Source organism: Neomonachus schauinslandi, chromosome 2 (assembly GCF_002201575.2).
Source record: "Neomonachus schauinslandi chromosome 2, ASM220157v2, whole genome shotgun sequence".
Taxonomy (NCBI): domain Eukaryota; kingdom Metazoa; phylum Chordata; class Mammalia; order Carnivora; family Phocidae; genus Neomonachus; species Neomonachus schauinslandi.
In genome coordinates, this window is record NC_058404.1 from 141,274,428 (window position 1) to 141,293,883 (window position 19,456).

General features: G+C 36.1%; 1 protein-coding gene across 2 annotated transcripts in view; it reads right to left on the reverse strand.

Moving 5' to 3' along the window:
* The window catches only part of MRPL1 (mitochondrial ribosomal protein L1), a 91,526-nt gene that overhangs the window by 29,545 nt on the left and 42,525 nt on the right, over positions 1–19,456 (reverse strand). For both annotated transcript variants that reach the window (XM_021702363.1, XM_021702364.1), the window contains one exon: positions 11,359–11,465. In XM_021702363.1, the coding sequence (XP_021558038.1) occupies positions 11,359–11,465 (107 nt within the window). The remainder of the gene's footprint in view (positions 1–11,358; positions 11,466–19,456) is intronic.

Below are 19,456 nucleotides of genomic sequence, written 5' to 3' on the forward strand. Positions count from 1 at the left end.
CTCTATGCAACCATTAAAAAGAACAGAGCAGATCACTTTGCATCTTTGAAGACATCCATGCCATTTTAAGTGAAAAAGAAAAGTATGGAACAGTGTGTGTGGCATATCCTGTATGTGAGTGAATTTTTATAAGGGTGTTTGTTACGCCTTAACGTTTCTAGGACAAAAAACTATTTTTTTTAGTGTATTTATTTTAGGGTCGCCTGGGTGGCTCAGTCAGTTGGGCTTCCAGCTCTTGATTCCAGCTCAGGTCATGATCTCACTGAGATGGAGCCCCATGTTGGCCTCCACACTCAGTAGAGAGTCTACTAGAGATTATCTCTCCCTCTCCCTCTGCCCCTCCCCATGCTCATGCTCTCTAAAATAATAAATTAATTTTTAAAAATCCATTTTAAAAAGTGTATTTATTTTTAGTAATCTCTACGACCCAACATGGGGCTTGAACTTATGACCCTGGGATCAAGAATCAGGTGCTCTTCTGACTGAGTCAGCCAGGCATCCAAACAAAAAACTATTAATAAAAGTTCTAGGAGAAAACACTGCAGGGAGAGGGACTTTAGTGTGTCCTTTCTGTAAACTGCTTGAATTTAACCAAGTGCATATATTAATTTGAAAATTTAAAAGTGTCAACAGAGTTATGTGGACATTATATATTGTTTTCTATATTATAAACTCAGATAAATCCTTTTAAAATTATAAAATTACTATCTGAAATTGAACTGCTATTTAGAATATATATATAAGCCAGGCTAGCCAGGTACATAATTAATGTCTCAAAATTTTTAGAGGATCTACCTTAGTTTCATCTCTTTTTCATGGAAAGAACCATAATTTTAAAGTAAGTTAGGGTCCAGTTAAATGTGTTTTTCTCCCCTGTGAACCTTTTTTTTTAGTTTTATGCTTTAAAATCTTGCCCTTAAATCTGGTCACTTAGCAATTTACTTTTATCCCAACCAACATATTCTTCATGCTGAGAAAAAATAAATGGTGACCACTTGACAGTCTGTTGACTGAAAAATAAAATATTCCAATGATAATCTGTTGTGTTTGCATGATGTTCAACATATCACTTAAATGCATTTTCATAAATACAAACTTGAAAAAAAATAAAAAATAAAGAATATTTAGCCACAGGGGCACCTGGGTGGCTCAGTTGGTTAAGCGACTGCCTTCGGCTCAGGTCATGATCCTGGAGTCCCTGGATCGAGTCCCGCATCGGGCTCCCTGCTTGGCAGGGAGCCTGCTTCTGCCTCTGACCCTCCCCCCTCTCATGTGCTCTCTCTCTCTCATTCTCTCTGTCTCAAATAAATAATAAAATCTTTAAAAAAAAAAAAAAAGAATATTTAGCCACAAATGAAAGAAATAAACATAGAAAAATATTTTTTCTCTCTCAAAAAAAAAAAAGGCATTTTCAGTGATATGAGCATTTGATCTGACAGTCATAGCCAATCTCATGAATATGTAAATTATAGACACAAATGGTAGGAAAGATTAAGCAACAAAACTAATTTACCTATAAGTAACACTGCTGACAAGTGTTAGATACTGATTGGCTATAAGAGCATTTGTACAGGTTTGATACACAAGGGCATTAGTGGTTGAGTTCTTTTTTTTTTTTTTTAAAGATTTTATTTATTTGACAGAGGGAGACATAGCAAGAGAGGGAACACAAGCAGGGGAGTGGGAGAGGGAGAAGCAGGCTTCCCTGGGACCATGACCTGAGCCGAAGGCAGACACCTAACGACTGAGCCACCCAGGCGCCCCAGTGGTTGAGTTCTAATACCAAGACACTAACTTCAAGTCAGATAACTAAGAAAGATCATTCAACTGATTGTACTCATCACTTTGATACAGAAGGAAAGCCAGATTGAACTAACCAAGATCAATCTTATATTACATCAATACTAGAACTGGATCTTGAAGCCATGTGGGAGTACAGACCCTTTGAGAATCGTAACAAGGGATACCAAAACAATTTAACTGAAGTACGATAGTCTCTCTTCTACAGGCAAATAGAAACACAAAATTAATACATTTCACTCTTCCAAAAAACATCTTTTTAGATCAGGGGTCAGCAAACCTTTTCTCTAAAGAGAAAACTATATACAGTATAGTTTAAAAACTAAAACTAAAAGAAACTATACAGTTGGAAATATTGAAGATGTTGGGTTTTTTGTTCGTTTTTGCCACCTGTGTGATATGAGGACTGGATTTAGAAGGAGTATGCAGATGAAGGAGCACTGACAGTATCACATACCTATTAGGGGTTCTCAGTTTGGTATATAGAAGGAAGGAAGGTATCTAGATCAGGGGTCAAAAAACTATAGTTCATGAGCCAAATCCAATTGCTGACAATTTTTGTACAGCCCGTGAGCTAAGAATACTCTTTACAACTTTAAAGAGTTGTAAAAAATAAAACAAAGAATTTGCTACAGAGATTATATGTAGCCTGAAAAACCTGAAATATTTCCAACTGTATAGTAAGAATAACATCACTCAGGGCGCCTGGGTTGCTCAGTCGGTTGGGCGAACAACTCTTGGTTTCAGCTCAGGTCATGATCTCAGGGTCCTGGGATTGAGCCCCATGTGGGCATCCACGCTTAGTGGGGAGTCTGCTTGGGGATTCTCTTTCCCTCTGCACCCCCCTGCTTGTGTTCTCTCTCTCAAATAAATAAATTTTTTTAAAAAAAGAACATCACTCACAGAAATCTCAAACTTTTGAGAAAGATATATTACTTTGCTTTAAAATCTTTTTTTGTTATCTCTGATAATTATAAATAAAATTCATGTAATACTTACATTAGATACAACTGTAAATACATTTTTATTCCTTTTTAAATAACCATATTGGGGTATACTTGACACACTGAACATTTTTAACTTGATTAAGGTATATTTTGCATATCATATTATTTACCATTTTCTAATTTATGTTTCTTGATTTTTTAGTAAGCTTATCATATTGTGCAACCATCACCATAAATCAGTTTTAAAACATCTTCATCACCCCAGTATGATCCCTCATGCATTTACTGTTAATGCCTACACTTACTGCTCCCACCCCTGCCCAAGGCAGCCACTCATCTAGTTTTTCTCTTATTTATAGTTTTGCCTTTTCATATGAATGATATCACATATATGTGGTTTCTATGTCTGATTTTTCACTGAGCATAATGCTTTTGTGAATCATCCACATCAGAGCAGGCATCCATAGTACTCATTGTTGAATGGTATTCCACAGGATATGTTGCACATTCCTAAAGTGTCAATTTATTAAGTTTTGACATATGCATATACCCATGAAAACCTCATCAGTCAAAATAACAAACATGTCAATCACCCCCAAAATTCCATGTGCTCCTTTGTAATCCCTCCTTCCCACCCCTCCCCATCCACTTATGCCCAAAGCAATGACCGGTCTGCTTTCTTTCACTATACATTAATGATACTATATAAGTTTGTATTTGCCAGAATTTATATAAATAGAATCATACAGTATGTACTCCTCTGACTTTCACTCAGTAAAATCATTTTTAAATTCATCCATGTTAAAGCATGTATTAATTATTTTTTTATAACTAAAAAATATTCTATTACACAGATATAACAAAGATTGTTTATACATTCACCTGTCAGTGGACATGTGGAATGTTTCCAGTTTTTAGCTATTACAAATAAATCTGTTCTAAGCATTTGTTCATAAGTCTTTGTATGGACGTATGTCTTCATTTCTCCTGGATAAATATCTAAAAGTGGAATACTGGATATCTAGCAGGTGGATGTTAAATTGCTTTTTTTTTCCTAAAGATGTATCTATTTATTTTAGAGACAGAGAGTGAGCAAGCAAGTGGGAGGAGGGGCAGAGAGAGAATCCTGAAGCAGACTCCCCGCTGAGTGTGGAGCCCAATGTGGGGCTCAATCCCAGAACCCTGAGATTATGACCTCAACCAAAATCAAGAGTTGGCCACCCAACTGACTGAGCCACCCAGGCACTCCTGGATGTTAAATTTCTTAAACTGCCAAATAGTTTGCCAAAGAAGTTGTATCATTTTACACTGCCAGAGTAGTGTAAATGTTCCAATCTCTCCACATCCTTACCAATACTTGCTATGATCAGTCTTTTTTAATTTTAATCATTCCAATAGATGTGTAGTGATATCTCACTGTGGTTTTAATTTGTATTTCTGTAACAACTAATAATGTTGAGCATCTTTCAAAGTATTTGTCCTCTGTTTGCCATGTGTTTGTCACACCTTGGTGAGGTATGTTCAAATCTTTTGCTGATTTTTAAAACTGGGTTTTTTTATTACTGAGCTTTAAGAGCTCTTTATGTATTATGGATTTATCAGTTATATGATTTGTAAATATTTCATCCCAGTCTGTGACTTAACAAAGTCTTTTAAAGAGCAAATGCTTTTAATTTTTATACAGTGCAATTTATCATTTTCTCTTGTGGATCATGCTATCCTTTTCATTTCATATCTAAAAAAAAAAAAAATCACTCCCTAACTCAACTTTTTCTTCCACAAATTTTATAATTTTAGGCTTTATGTTTAGGTCTTTGATACACTTTGAGCTAATTATATGTGATATGAAGTTATGGGTCAAAGTTTATTTTACTATATATCGATATTCAATTGTTCTGGTACCATTTCTCAAAAAGACGTAATGTTTCTCCCTTAAAAATGACTTTGCAACATGTTTTAAATCAGTTGTCCACATATGTTTTGGTTTTTGGGACTCTATTCTATTCCATTATCATTTTGTCTTTTTTGATGTCAATACCACAGTGTCTTAAATACTGTAGCTTTATAAATCTTGAAATCAGGTAGACCTCTAACTGCTATTTGTTGAAGTTTTTAGTTATTCTAGAACCTTTGTATTTCCATATGAATTTTAGAATCAGCTTGCCAGTTTCTACAAAAAAAAAAAAAAAGGCTAAATAGGATTTTGATCAAGAATGTGCTAAATCTATACATTACTTTGGGGACAACAGACATCTTAACAATACTGGATTTACTGATCCATGATTATGGTCACCTCATCAATTATTAGATCTTCTTTAATTTCCCTCAACTGTGTCTTGAAAGTTTCAGTGAATGGATCTTTCACATCTTTTGTCAGATTTATCTCTAGGTATTTCTTATTTTTGATATTACTATAAATTATTATTTTTAAATTTTAATTTTTAAAAAAATTTAATTTCTAATTGTTGCTGTTATATAGAAGCAAAACTGATTTTTGTATATTTGTATCCTGCAACCTTAACTTACTTCTTTGTTTTAGTAGCTAGATTATATCATCTGTGAATAATAACTATCTTACTTTTTCCTTTCTAATCAGGATGCCTTTTTTTTTTGCCTGATTGTACTGCCTAGAATCCCTAGATCAATGCTGAACAGAAGTGGTGAAAGTGTATATCCTTAACTTGTTCCTGGTCTTAGAAGGAAAGTATTCAGTCTTTACCTCTAAGTATAATGTTAGCTGTTATTACCTTAGTCCCCAAACCAGGCAAAGACCCCATCAAAAAGGAGAATTTCAGACTGATATCCCTGATGAATATGGATTCCAAAATCCTCAACAAAATCCTAGCTAATAGGATCCAACAATACATTAAAAGGATCATCCACCACGACCAAGTGGGATTTATCCCCAGGATGCAAGGGTGGTTCAACATTCGCAAATCAATCAGTGTGATGGAATACATTAATAAGAGGAGGGAGAACCATAGGGTCCTCTCAACTGATGCAGAAAAAGCATTTGACAAAATACAGCATCCTTTCCTGATTAACACTCTTCAGAGTATAGGGATAAAGGGAACATTCCTCAAGTTCATAAAATCCATCTATGAAAAACCCACAGCGAGTATCATCCTCAATGCGGAAAAGCTGAGAGGCTTTCCCTTAAGATCAGGAACACGTCAAGGATGCCCACTCTCGCCACTATTGTTCAGCACAGTACTAGAAGTCCTAGCAACAGCAATCAGACAACAAAAAGAAATAAAAGCTATTCAAACTGGCACAGAAGAAGTTAAAAAATTAACTCTCTCTTTTCGTAGACGACATGATACTTTATGTGGAAAACCCAAAAGACTCCACCCCCAAATTACTAGAACTCATACAGCAATTCAGTAATGTGGCAGGATACAAAATCAATGCACAGAAATCAGTTGCTTCCTTATACACTAACAACGCAACTGTAGAAAGAGAAATTAGAGAAATGATTCCATTTACAATAGCACCAAAAACCATAAGATACCTCGGAATAAACCTAACCAAAGAGGTAAAGGATCTATACTCTAGGAACCACAGAACACTCATGAAAGAAATTGAAGAAGACACAAAAAGATGGAAAAATATTCCATGCTCATGGATCGGAAGAATAAACATTGTTAAAATGTCTATGCTACCCACAGCAATCTATACCTTCAATGCCATCCCGATCAAAATTCCAATGACATTTTTCAAAGTGCTGGAACAAACAGTCCTAAAATTTGTATGGAATCAGAAAAGACCCTGAATTGCCAAGAAATGTTGAAAAAGAAAAACAAAGCTGAGGGCATCACGTTGCCCGATTTCAAGCTATATTACAAAGCTGTGATCACCAAGACAGCATGGTCCTGGCCCAAAAACAGACATACAGACCAATGGAACAGAATAGAGAGCCCAGATATAGACCCTCAACTCTATGGTCAAATAATCTTTGACAAAGCAGGAAAAAACATGCAATGGAAAAAAGACAGTCTCTTCAATAAATGGTGCTGGGAAAATTGGACAGCCACATGCAGAAGAATGAAACTCGACCATTCTCTAACACCATTCACAAAGATAAACTCAAAGTGGATGAAAGACCTCAAGGTGAGACAGGAATCCATCAACATCCTAGAGGAGAACATAGGCAGTAACCTCTTTGACATGGACCACAGGAACTTCTTTCAAGATACATCTCCAGGGGCGCCTGGGTGGCTCAGTCAGTTGAGCGGCTGCCTTCGGCTCGGGTCATGATCCCGGGGTCCTGGGATCGAGCCCCGCATCGGGCTCCCTGCTCTGCGGGAAGCCTGCTTCTCCCTCTCCCACTCTCCCTGCTTGTGTTCCCTCTTTCGCTGTGTCTCTCTCTGTCAAATAAATAAAATCTTTAAAAAAAAAAATAAAATAAAAAAAAAAAAGATACGGGGTGCCTGGGTGGCTCAGTCGTTAAGCGTCTGCCTTCGGCTCAGGTCATGATCCCAGGGTCCTGGGATCGAGCCCCGCATCGGGCTCCCTGCTCCACGGGAAGCCTGCTTCTCCCTCTCCCACTCCTCCTGCTTGTGTTCCCTCTCTCGCTGTGTCTCTCTCTGTCAAATAAATAAATAAAATCTTAAAAAAAAAAAAAGATACATCTCCAAAAGCTAGTGAAACAAAAGCAAAAATGAACTTTTGGGACTTCATCAAGATAAAAAGCTTCTGCACAGCAAAGGAAACAGTCAACAAAACAAAGAGGCAACCTACAGAATGGGAGAAGATACTTGCAAATGACACTACAGATAAAGGTCTGGTATCCAAGATCTATAAAGAACTTCTCAAACTTAACACCCAAAAAACAAATAATCAAGTCAAAAAATGGGCAGAAGATCTGAAAAGACACTTCTCTGAAAAAGACATACAGATGGCTAACAGACACATGAAAAAATGTTCATCATCATTAGCCATCAGGGAAATCCAAATCAAAACCACATTGAGATACCACCTTACACCAGTTAGAATGGCAAAAATGGACAGGGAAAGAAACAACAAATGTTGGAGAGGTTGTGGAGAAAGGGGAACCCTCTTACACTGTTGGTGGGAATGCAAGTTGGTACAGCCACTTTGGAAAACAGTGTGGAGGTTCCTCAAAAAATTAAAAATAGAGCTACCCTATGACCCAGCAATTGCACTCCTGGGTATTTACCCCAAAGACACAGATGTAGTGAAAGAAGGGCCATATGCACCCCAATGGTCATAGCAGCAATGTCCGCAATAGCCAAACTGTGGAAAGAGCCAAGATGCCCTTCAACAGATGAATGGATAAAGAAGATGTGGTACATATATACAATGGAATATTAGCCATCAGAAAGGATGAATACCCAACTTTTACATCACCATGGATGGGACTGGAGGAGATTATGCTAAGTGAAATAAGTCAAGCAGAGAAAGTCAATTATCGTATGGTTTCACTTATTTGTGGAACATAAGGAATAGCATGGAGGACATTAGGAGAAGGAAGGGAAAAATGAAGGGAGGGAAACCGAAGGGAGAGATGAACCATGAGAGACTATGGACTCAGAAACAAACAGGGTTTTAGAGGGGAGGGGGGTGGGGGAATGGGTATTAGGGGGGCACGTATTGCATGGAGCACTGGGTGTTATACGAAAACAATGGATCGTGGATCACTACATCAAAAACTAATGATGTATTGAATGGTGACTAACATAATAAAATTTAAAAAAAAACAAAAAACACTAGAGGCATTTCCATTCAAATCAGAAATTTAAAAAAAATAATGTTAGCTGTTGGTTTTTCTTAGATGCCTTTTATCAGGTTGAGGACATTAACTTGTATTCCTACTTTGCTGAGACTTTTTAATCAGGAATGAATGTTGGATTCTGTCAAATGCTTTCTCTGTATCTACTGAGATAATCAGACAGCTTTTGATTTATAGTTTGTTAATATGGTGAATTTTAATGATTGATCATTGAATGTTAAACTAACTTAGTATTCCTAGGATAAACCCTACTTGGTGATGACATGTTATCCTTTTTTCATATATATTGCTGGATTCCACTGGCTAAAATTTAGTTTATAATTTTAACATCTATTTTTCATGAATGATACTGGACTGTATCTTTCTTTGCCTGATTTTGGTATCAAGGTAATGCTGATTATCTTAGGTGAAAGAGTAAATCAGGTCCCTGTTACTCCATGTTAGTCAGAAGTAGAAGTCTGCTTTATAGTCATTATTTCAACTACTCCTTCCTAGCCTAGAAAATATGCATCATTATTAACTTCATTTTGCATTTAGGGGAAATGGGGAATGGGGAGAAAACTGAGGCTCAGAGAGCAAGGGAACACAATTCCAATCTGGAACTAGGATATGAATCCAGAGAGTATAAATCTAAAATCCACGCTCTTAATCTGCTATACTATATAATACTGTAATATTTAAGTAGTATTCAAAAAGATTCTCTTAAACACAGAAATTAATTTATTTTTCATTAAGAATAAACATTCTACCTCTAAATGATACAAGTAGTCTGACCTGGAGCTCATGTAATCACTTAAGAACTATGGTATTTGTTGAGAAGAATAAATGAGATGCCACAGTTTCTTATACAGAGTCAGGATCCATATAAACTATTAACTACTGAAAATATTACTTAACAAAAAGAAAAGATCCAGCTGAAAAGAAATAGTCTTATAAAGATGTCCTATAGTCCCCAAAAGTCCAACCAAAACCGTAACAATGGGGCACCTGGGTGGTTCAGTCAGTTGAGCATCCAACTTGGTTTTGGCTCAGGTCATGATCACAGGCTGTGGGATCAAGCCCTGTGTTGGGATCCCCACTCAGCAGGGAATCTTCTTGAAGAGTCTCTCCCTCTGCCCCTCCCCCTCTCTCTAAAATAAAATAAAATGGGGGTGCCTGGGTGGCTCAGTTGTTTAAGCGACTGCCTTCGGCTCAGGTCATGATCCTGGAGTCCCGGGATCGAGTCCCACATTGGGCTCCCTGCTCAGCAGGGGGTCTGTTTCTCCCTCTGCCCTCTTCCCTCTCGTGCTCTCTGTTTCTCATTCTCTCTCTCTCAAATAAATAAATAAAATCTTTAAAAAATAAATAAATAAAAATAAAAAAATAAATAAAATAAAATAAAATAAAATGAATCTCTAAAAACAAAGAACACTAACAATTGCTGCTACCATTTCAAATTTTTATTTAATCTTCAAAACCACATTGTGAAATAAATATTACTACGTAAATTCGATAGCTCAGGAATTGGAGACACAACATTAAGAAACTTGTTTAAAGTCTGCCATCCCATAAGGAGCAGAACAGGTATTCAAACCTAAGACTCTACAGCTTTACAATATTTTCTTAAAATTTCCATTTTTTTCATTTTTGTATATTACAATGTTATCATCCCTAACAAACAAGAAGCACTGCCAAGGGCCTTTTGGAAATAAGGGAAGTGCAACATCAGATTTTAGCAGAACACAATGCCACACAATTGATGCCGAGCTCTGATGTAATGACAGCAATGAGGGCTTTCCCAATCCCTGACTGGATTACACTGTTTAGCCCTCTTTCTAAAGCAAGTTTTCCTTCCATAAAACTAGCTAAGTACCTTTTCTCTACTTCTGATGATCTATAGTGGGGCATAGCTCAATTAGCCTCGACTACTAGCTGTGGGCTATAATGCAGAATTCCTCTAAGAGCAGGATGGGAAGAGGAATAACAGCTATTCAAGTAATTCCAGGCCTGAGGCAAGACGGTTTTGGGCAAAAAGCCTGGACTCTTGAAAAGACTGCCAACGTTCAAATACCTATTCTGCCTCATACTAGCTGTGAGACCTTGGAAAGATTATTTAACCTCTCTGGCCTTCATCCATAAAATGGGGATGATAATTTGTCCTCTCATAGTGTTGAAGATTAAGAGAGAGAATATATGAAATGAAGAGTGTTTAGAATAGTGCCTGGCACTTGCTAGGCACTGTTTAAATTTTATTATCAATATCACTATTATTCCTATGGTTACTGAACAGTAAAAAGTATTTTAGAGATTCCTCAGCATAAAGAAGATATTAGGAAATAACTATATCTAAAAACATAGTCCTATAAACCTGACATATCTATATCAGAGTCCAAAAAAAATAGCTTTGAGAGTTGATTTCCAGCATCTTCTATAAGTAGGCAGTTTTTAAAACACAAGCAGGGATAATCAAAACAATTCATAAAAACAAAGCAAATTACTCAATTCCAGTATAGTAGCATTAAATACCTACTATGCACTCAGCATTATGCAATGTTCCACAGGGGATATACAAGATCTATCCTTACTCTCAATAAACTTAGAATATTAGAGAGCAAAAAATACATACATAGAACAATCAAATAAGACAAAATACAGTATCACTGAGTGGCACATGAAGGAATTCTCAAATACCATTAAAATTTATGAGTTCAATATGCAGAATAAAAAGAAATTATCTCTCTATATATTTACTGCTACTCCTGATGTTAGTGCCAAGAACAAGTTCAAAGGACTGGCATATTATATTATAAATTATCAGTCACTCAAGCAAAAAAAAAAAAAAAAAATGGTTATTTAATAACAATTTCCATTGTAACTTACTGTTGCTATTTTGGTCTGGAGAAAGTTCTCCCTTTCTTCATCTACCTTAATTTCATGTCCAGTTTTAAATAATTCAAGCATTTTGGGGATGTCACGGCCAATGGAATCTGGTTAGAAAAATTAAAAATCCAGTTATCACTACATATAAATAACAAAAATTACTGAATAAGAGAAACATTCATCCTATATTAAGATACAGCAAACAAGTTATAGCAGACAGACTTTATAGAGTGGCCTCTGTGATGCCCATTTCCTGGTTTCATGCCCTTTTGTGACCCCCTCCTCTTGAATGTGGATGGGAGCTGCAACTTTCTTCTAACCAAGAGACAGGATCTTTATATGTACATGATTACGTTACATAAAATTGTAATGTCCATCTTGGAGGAGACTCTCTTCTTTACTGGTTTTGAAGAAGCGGCTGCAATGTTTTAAGCTGACATAGGGAAAGGGCCCCAAGACAAGAAACTGATGCCCTCAACCTAGCAGCCTGCAAGGAACTGAATCCTGCCCCAAAGCCACATGAGTCCAAAAGTGGATCTTTCCCCATTTAAGTCTCAGATGAAACCACAGCCCTGACTGATGCCTTGACTGAAGCTTTATGAGACACTGAAGCAGAGGACCCAGCTTAGGTGTACAGACATTCCCAACATAGAGAAACCAATAGATAGTAAATGTGTGTTGTTTTGAGCCACTAAATTTGTGGTAATATTGTTGCACACCAATAAATAAGTATATGCAAGGATGATGCTTATCACCCTTTAGAAACCTAAGGACAAATTAAAATCTATAATATTTTCTGTGATAAGAGCAAACAGTACAGTCTTGAAATCTTTTAGGAAGTTTTTACCTACTTTCATGTGAAACTCACCTGACCTGCCTTACCATAAAAATGGGAAAGGTACTAGAAGTCACAAGATTTAGCAGTAGAAATAACAATCACAGTGACTGATAGTCTAGAGGCAGTTCATTACCGCATAAATGGCTACAGAAGCTGGCATGAAAAAAGAGTTACGAATTGAAAGTCAAAAAAAAAAAAAAAAGAACTGAAACTCAATTTTTTGGATTCTAATGTCACTTTGTCCTCCATTATGGTAGAAAAAGAAGTACAACTGAATATAGAAAGGAGAAAAATGAAGTCAAGGTAAAAATTAAGAATTTTCAACAGATCACACAGAAGACTTCAAAAATAAACTGTACCTTCCAAATTTTTAGTCATTAACATTTAACTCAAATTTAATACACAAAAATACAAGCTTTTAATATTTCATGACAACGTACGTTAACTTGAAAATTTTTCAATTTTGTACATAGAAAATATTATTTGAAGAGTAAGATAGACAATAAGGAATGTGCTAAAGACACACCACTCTTATATGTCTCCAATAATTCTTCCCATGATAAGTCAACATGAAGATCTCATTATATAGAGAGTACAGTATATCTTCAGCATACATTACTGCCAAGGATCATCTGGGGAGTTGTTCAGTATGGCTCAGGAGCACTTCATTGTAAATGAAAGCAATTATCCACAAGGAGCTTACAATCTAATTGTAATTGATGGGGAGAAAAGGGACTTGCATTTGGAACTACCACCAAAAAAATGCTACCTTTTTTTAGTATCAAATTCTGATGTAACTGGTATTAAACAGTATGAAAAACAGTATAATAAAACAGTAAATGCTAAAAGTGATATACAAAAAAACAGGAACCTGGTTAAATCATTTATATCTCTACTTAAGCTTGTTTCTCAAGAATAGTGCCTTCTACATAGTGAGAGCTCAAGAATTATGTTAACCACAATGCCTTCCTTTCTGTCATGGTGAATCAAGAGTCCATGCTCTCAGCAAAGGCCAACCCTCTTCATTTGTGCACTGGATCCCACCCCTTCCTTCTCTCTACTACACCGTCGATTTTCTTAGACATGCTTTTCTAAATCATCGTCATCAGCTTACAAACTTGCTATAAAATCTCCCATCTTAAAATAAGTCTACAACTTCATATTGTCTTCCAGTGACCAATACTTCCCTTAAGAGTTTAAGTTCTCAAAACAGCTGTCTATCCTTTCTCTCTCTACTCTTCTCCTTCCATTTTCTCTTAAATCTACTTGAATCAGGTTATCATCCACTGAAAATAATATTGTCAAGGTCACCAATGACCTTCACAATGACAAATCCATTAATCATTTCTCAATGTTCCTCTGACTTGACCTATCAAGAGCAGTTCAGCGTGTATCTCTCTTTTTCCCTAAAATATCCTGACTTGTCCTCTGAAACACTGCTCTCACTGGCTGTTCCACTCAATTTGTTGGCTGGCCACCTCACCCTCAGCTCACCTAGGTGACTTACAAAGATTAAACTACCTCAGGGCTCAGTTTTTGACTTCTCTTTCTACTCAATCACACCTTAAGCAATCTCATCCAGATACATGGCTTTAAAAACAATTTATCCACCAAGAACTGCCAAATTTACATCTCCAGCCACAATCTCTCTCATGATCTCCAATCACGTACTTGATATCTCTGTCTAGATGCAGGTAGGTAATTAGTGGGAGTACAAAAGGACAAATTTTTGCTGAAAGAATGAACAAATAAATGACTTCATAATTTTGAGTCTGATCTCATAGTGACATTGTAATAATGAGTGTGAAAGACCAGGGCTTAGGAAGAAAACAGAAATAGTTTTTCATTAAAACATACTGAAGAGAAGGTTCTGATGGAGTATTGAAAAAAAATATACAGTGTGTGTACAGTTAGAATAAGAAACCAGAAAAAAAGTGATAGATTGGGGGTAATGACGCAGATTTGAGTTTTCAGGCCAATTCCATCCCAAAACAAATAAAATCTTTCTTTGACTTTACATATTCCCTTTTCTACCTCTTTGTCTTATAAGCAAAGTTTGTCGATGTTAATTTGCATTTACCTAATGACCAAGATGTTGAGCATCATTTCTAGTCCTTAATGGCCAATTGTATATCTTATTTTGTAAACTGTTCAGTTCTTTTGCCCCCTTTTTAAATAGTCTTCTTACTGAATTATAAGAGTTCTTTGTATATTCTAGAAATAAGTCCTTTGTCAGATAAATATGTAGTAAATATTTTCCCCCAAACTGTGGCTTGTCTTTTTCATTTTCTTAGTGGCGTCTTCCCATGAGCCAAGTTTTTAATATTGATAGTCCATTTTAGCAAGTTCTTCTATGGCTCATGCTTTTTGTGTCCTAAGAAATCTTTGGGCCATAAGATTTAAATCTAGGGCCATAAAGATTTTCTTCCAGAAAATTTTCTTCTAGAATTTAATGGCTTTAACCCTTACAATTAGATCTGTGATCCATTTTTAATTAATTTTTATATTTGATGGGAGGAAAGGGATATCCAGTTATTTTAGAAACATTCACTGAAAACTGTTCTTTCTCCCATATAATCTTAGTACCTTTGTCAAAAATCAGTTGTACCTTAGGCTTGGGTCTATTTTTTACCTCTCAATGTCCGATCTATACACATCCATCCTTATGCTAAAGCACACTGTCTTGATTACTATAGACTAAAGTCTTAAATCAGCTAATGCAGGTCCTCCAATTCTGTTCTTCCTTTTTAAAAACATTTTTTATTCTAGGTCCTTTGTATTTCTACTTATATACTAGAATGAGTTTGTCAATTTCAAAAAAAAAAAAATTTTTTTTAAGCTTCTGGGAGCTTGATTGGGACTGTACTAAATCTGTACAAAATGTAGGAAAAATCCCTCTTAACAATATTATCCTTCAAATCCACAGCAATGCCATGTACCTTTATTTACTTAGGTATTCCTGATACTTTTAGCAACAGTTAGCAGTTTTCTGTAAATAGGTCCTGCATCTTTTGTTAAATTTATTCCTTATTTTGATTTATTATTCCTTTATTTGACTTTTTATGCTCTTATTAATGGAACTGTTTTATAAATTTCATTTTGATTGGCTATTGCTGGTATAGAAATACAGTTGATTTTGTGTATTGATCTTAAATACTTTAACCTCACTAAATTCACTCACTTAGGGCGCCTGGGTGGCTCAGATGGTTAAGCGTCTGCCTTCGGCTCAGGTCATGATCCCAGGGTCCTGGGATCGAGCCCCACATCAGGCTCCTGGCTCAGCGGGGAGACTGCTTCTCCCTCTCCCTCTGCCTCTCTCCCTGCTCATGTTCTCTCTCTCTCTCGGTATCTCTGTGTCTCAAGTGAATAAATAAAAAATCTTTAAAAAAAAAAAAAAGAATTCACTCACTTAGAATCCTAACTTCTGGGCATGAAGACAGTTTTATTTCTTCCTTTCCCATATGTATGCCCTTTATTTCAGTGACCTTTAATACAATGCTGAACGTAAGTGGTGAGAACACAAATCTTTACCTTGTTCCTGACTTTAGGCAGAAAGCATTCAGTCTTAATGGTCTCATCACTAAGAATGATATGAGCTGCTGATTTTTCATAGATGTGCTTTGTCAAGCTGAGGAAGTTCATTTCTATTTCTAGTATTCTGAGTTCTTAGCATGAATGGCTATTAGATTTTGTCAAATGTTTTCCCTGCATCTACTGAGATGATCTTAAGGTCTATTGCCTTTATTCTATTAACATGATATATTATATTGATGTTCAGATGTCAAACTAACTTTGTAATCCTAGAATAAATCTTCTTGGTTAATGTTTACTAACCTTTAATACACACATACATATATACATAAAAACATACTGCCAGATTCAATTAATATTTTGTTAAACATTTGTGCTTCTCTGTTTATGAGGGATATTGGTCTGTTGTTTTCTCTGCTTGTGATGTCCTTGTCTATCTCTGATATCAGGGTAATGCTGAGCTCATAAAATAAGTTTGTAAGTGTTCCTTCCCCATTATTTTCTAAAAGAGGTTTAATGGATTGGTATTATTTTTGCCTTAAATGTTGGATAGAATTCACCTGTAAGAAGTCATGTGGTCCTGAACTTTTCACTGTGGGAAGCTGTAAATTACTAATTCAATTTCTTTTTTTCTTTTTAAAGATTTTATTTATTTATTTGACAGAGAGAGACACAGCGAGAGAGGGAACACAAGCAGGGGGAGTGGGAGAGGGAGAAGCAGGCTCCACGCAGAGCAGAGAGCCCGATGCGGGACTCGATCCCAGGACCCTGGGATCATGACCTGAGCTGAAGGCAGTCGCTTAACCGACTAAGCCACCCAGGCGCCCACTAATTCAATTTCTTCAGCTGATATAGATCCATGTAGATTTTCTATTATCTTCTAGACACTTTGGTGATCTGTGTCTTACAAGGAATTTGCCCATTTCATTGGCATAAAGTTGTTCCTAACAGTCCTTGTCTCAAAAGTCTATTTTGTCTGATATTAATATAGTCAATCCAAGTCACTAATGCTTACTCTTTTCATGGTATATCTTTTTTTTTTTTTAAGATTTTATTTATTTATTTGATAGAGAGACAGAGTTCAAGTAGGGAGAGTGGCAGGCAGAGGGAGAAAGAGAAACAGGCTCCCTGCAGAGCAGGGAGGCCGATGTGGGGCTCCATCCCAGGACCCTGAGATCATGACCTTAGCCGAAGGCAGACGCTTAACTGATTGAGCCACCCAGGTGCCCTTCATGGTATATCTTTATCTATCATTTTGCTTTCAGTCTTATTTGTGTGTTTGAATATAAAGTGTGTCTCCTGTAAACACCATATAATTGGATTCTTTTTTCTTTGTTTTATAATCTCTGACTTTTGGGTGGAATGTTTATCCATTCCATTTCCAATTAACAAAACTAATGATATGGCTAGATTTAGGTCTTTATTTTGATGTGTTTTCTATTTGTCTCATCTCATATGTTCCTCTGTTCTTCCTTTACTGCCTTCTTTTCTTTTAAACAAAAATATTTTAGTATATCTTTTTTATTTTCTATTCCTCTACTTAGTTTTAACCTGCATCTCTTTATGTATGTTTTTTACTTACTCTAGAGATTACAATGTGCATATTTATTTATCACAACCTACTTCATCTTAATACTGACTTCCAGGAAAACAGAATAAATATGTGCCAGCCTAACTCCATCTTCCCTCCATCACCTGATATTATGATCATGCCCAAACCTGTTTCACCTCCTATATGTTTCATAGTATACACTGGGTTACTCACAACAGAAATCAGGGAATCATTCTAGATTCCTCCCTCTCCCTTACCTCCCATATCTAATCAGTAACTCCTGTTCATTCTGCCTCCTCAGTATCCCACAACAGCTTTCCTCCTCTCTGTCTTTATTGCCACTGCTCAAATTCTGTCCTTATTCATCTTTTACTTAGACTACTGCATTAGCCTCCTACTGGTCTGTTTGAGTTTCATCATTTCTCTATTACCACGCTATCACTTAAACAGCTCCCACATAGAGTCATTCTAATATGCAAATTTTACACCATTATTCTGAGCAACACTTTTCAATGGCTCCTAACTGCATAAAGGATAAAATCTAATCTCCACAGTATGTCACGCAAAGCCCTTGGTGATCTGGCCCACTGCCTATTGCTGCTGTCTAACCCCACTGACCACCACTATCTGATAAAATATTATGTGCCAAATGATAGAAAGGTATTTATAATCTCCTGAACACAACTGAGTTTCTCATACTTTTGTGCATTAGTATAGGCCATTTCCTCTACCTGGAATGTTCTCCCCATGCATGTCAGAAAAGAAAATACTTATTCATGCTTAACCTCTCAACTTAACTGCTATCTTCTTTATATAATCTGATTCTACAAAGTAGTCCCTCACTCTTCTCAGCACTTTGTATACTGTACACTAGTACACTTTCTGCATTTTAGTGCAGCAGTTTGTTCTTGTCTCTCTCACCTCTCAATTTTTATCTCCTTAAAGATGGGAACTATCTTTTTATCTTTCAACCCTCAGTACTAAGTGCACTGCCTGGCACATAGTAGGTACTCAATTGTTATGTACTTATTCAATAAATGAACTATGAAAGTAGAAATGATATATGAAGGCATGAAAAAGAATGAATACTCCTAAATTAATTGCAGAGAATAAGTAGCTACCTTAGGTATTTGTACCTAAGGTACAAATTTACGTATTTGTACCTAAATTGTAGGGAGTCAATAATAATTGCAGTTCATTTATATTATGTACTTATCACCCAGCCTGTGCTAAGTTCTTACATACACTATAACAAAAACACTATAGAGAGATGTTATTATGAAACCCATTTTGTAGATGAATAAACAGCAGCACAAAAATGTTAAAAAATTGGTTCAAGGTCATTGTAAGTAATAAACCCAAGACTGAGGGGTTTATATTAACCACTATTCTATTCTGCTTTTCAATATAGCCCAATGTTAAATCTTCACTGCTATTTCTAGGCCTCTGCTAGCCCTTACTGCTATGTAACTGCTCTCTTCTTCACTTTCTCTTTTCTCTGTACCTTTATGTTCTTCTACTTCTCTCCTCGTTCTTCCTTTCCCTTTCTCTTCCTCTAATTCTATCAATTTCCATAATGAACATAATCAGTACTAAACTGTATGATCAGGTATTTCACCCTAATATTCTCTTTTCTTCTTTACCCAAGAATATCACAGGGAAGAAGCAAGTAGAATAAAACAAGACAGCCAAAGTATGTTTTCCAAACAAAGTAGGAACAGTTAGTAAGAAAGGTAAAGATCATACAGTGTAAAATAAAGTCTCAAGAAACAAAAAAAAAAAACTTCTAAGAAGAGATCTTTGAATGTGGTAAAAGAAAGACTGATGATTATTACTGAGAGCAACATTTTAGTTGAATTACAAGAGAGAAGGATGTAAGAAAGAATAACACTTGGAAAGGAAATGGAGACACCCAACCAGTGAAGACCACTTGTTTAGAAAACTTCGTATAAAACAACAGAGAAGATAAGATCGTAGCTAGAAAGGATAGCTAAATCAAATAAAGGTTTTGGGGCTATGTGTTTTGGTTTTTGTTCTTTTGTTTAACTAGAGGATCTGAGCATGATTAAATATTAAATTAAACCAGTTTGCCTGCTGCAAAAAACAAAAACTGTTAGTTCTGTGACAGTAAGGACCTTGTATGTCTTGTTCATACTCACCACACTCAAGGCTTGAGA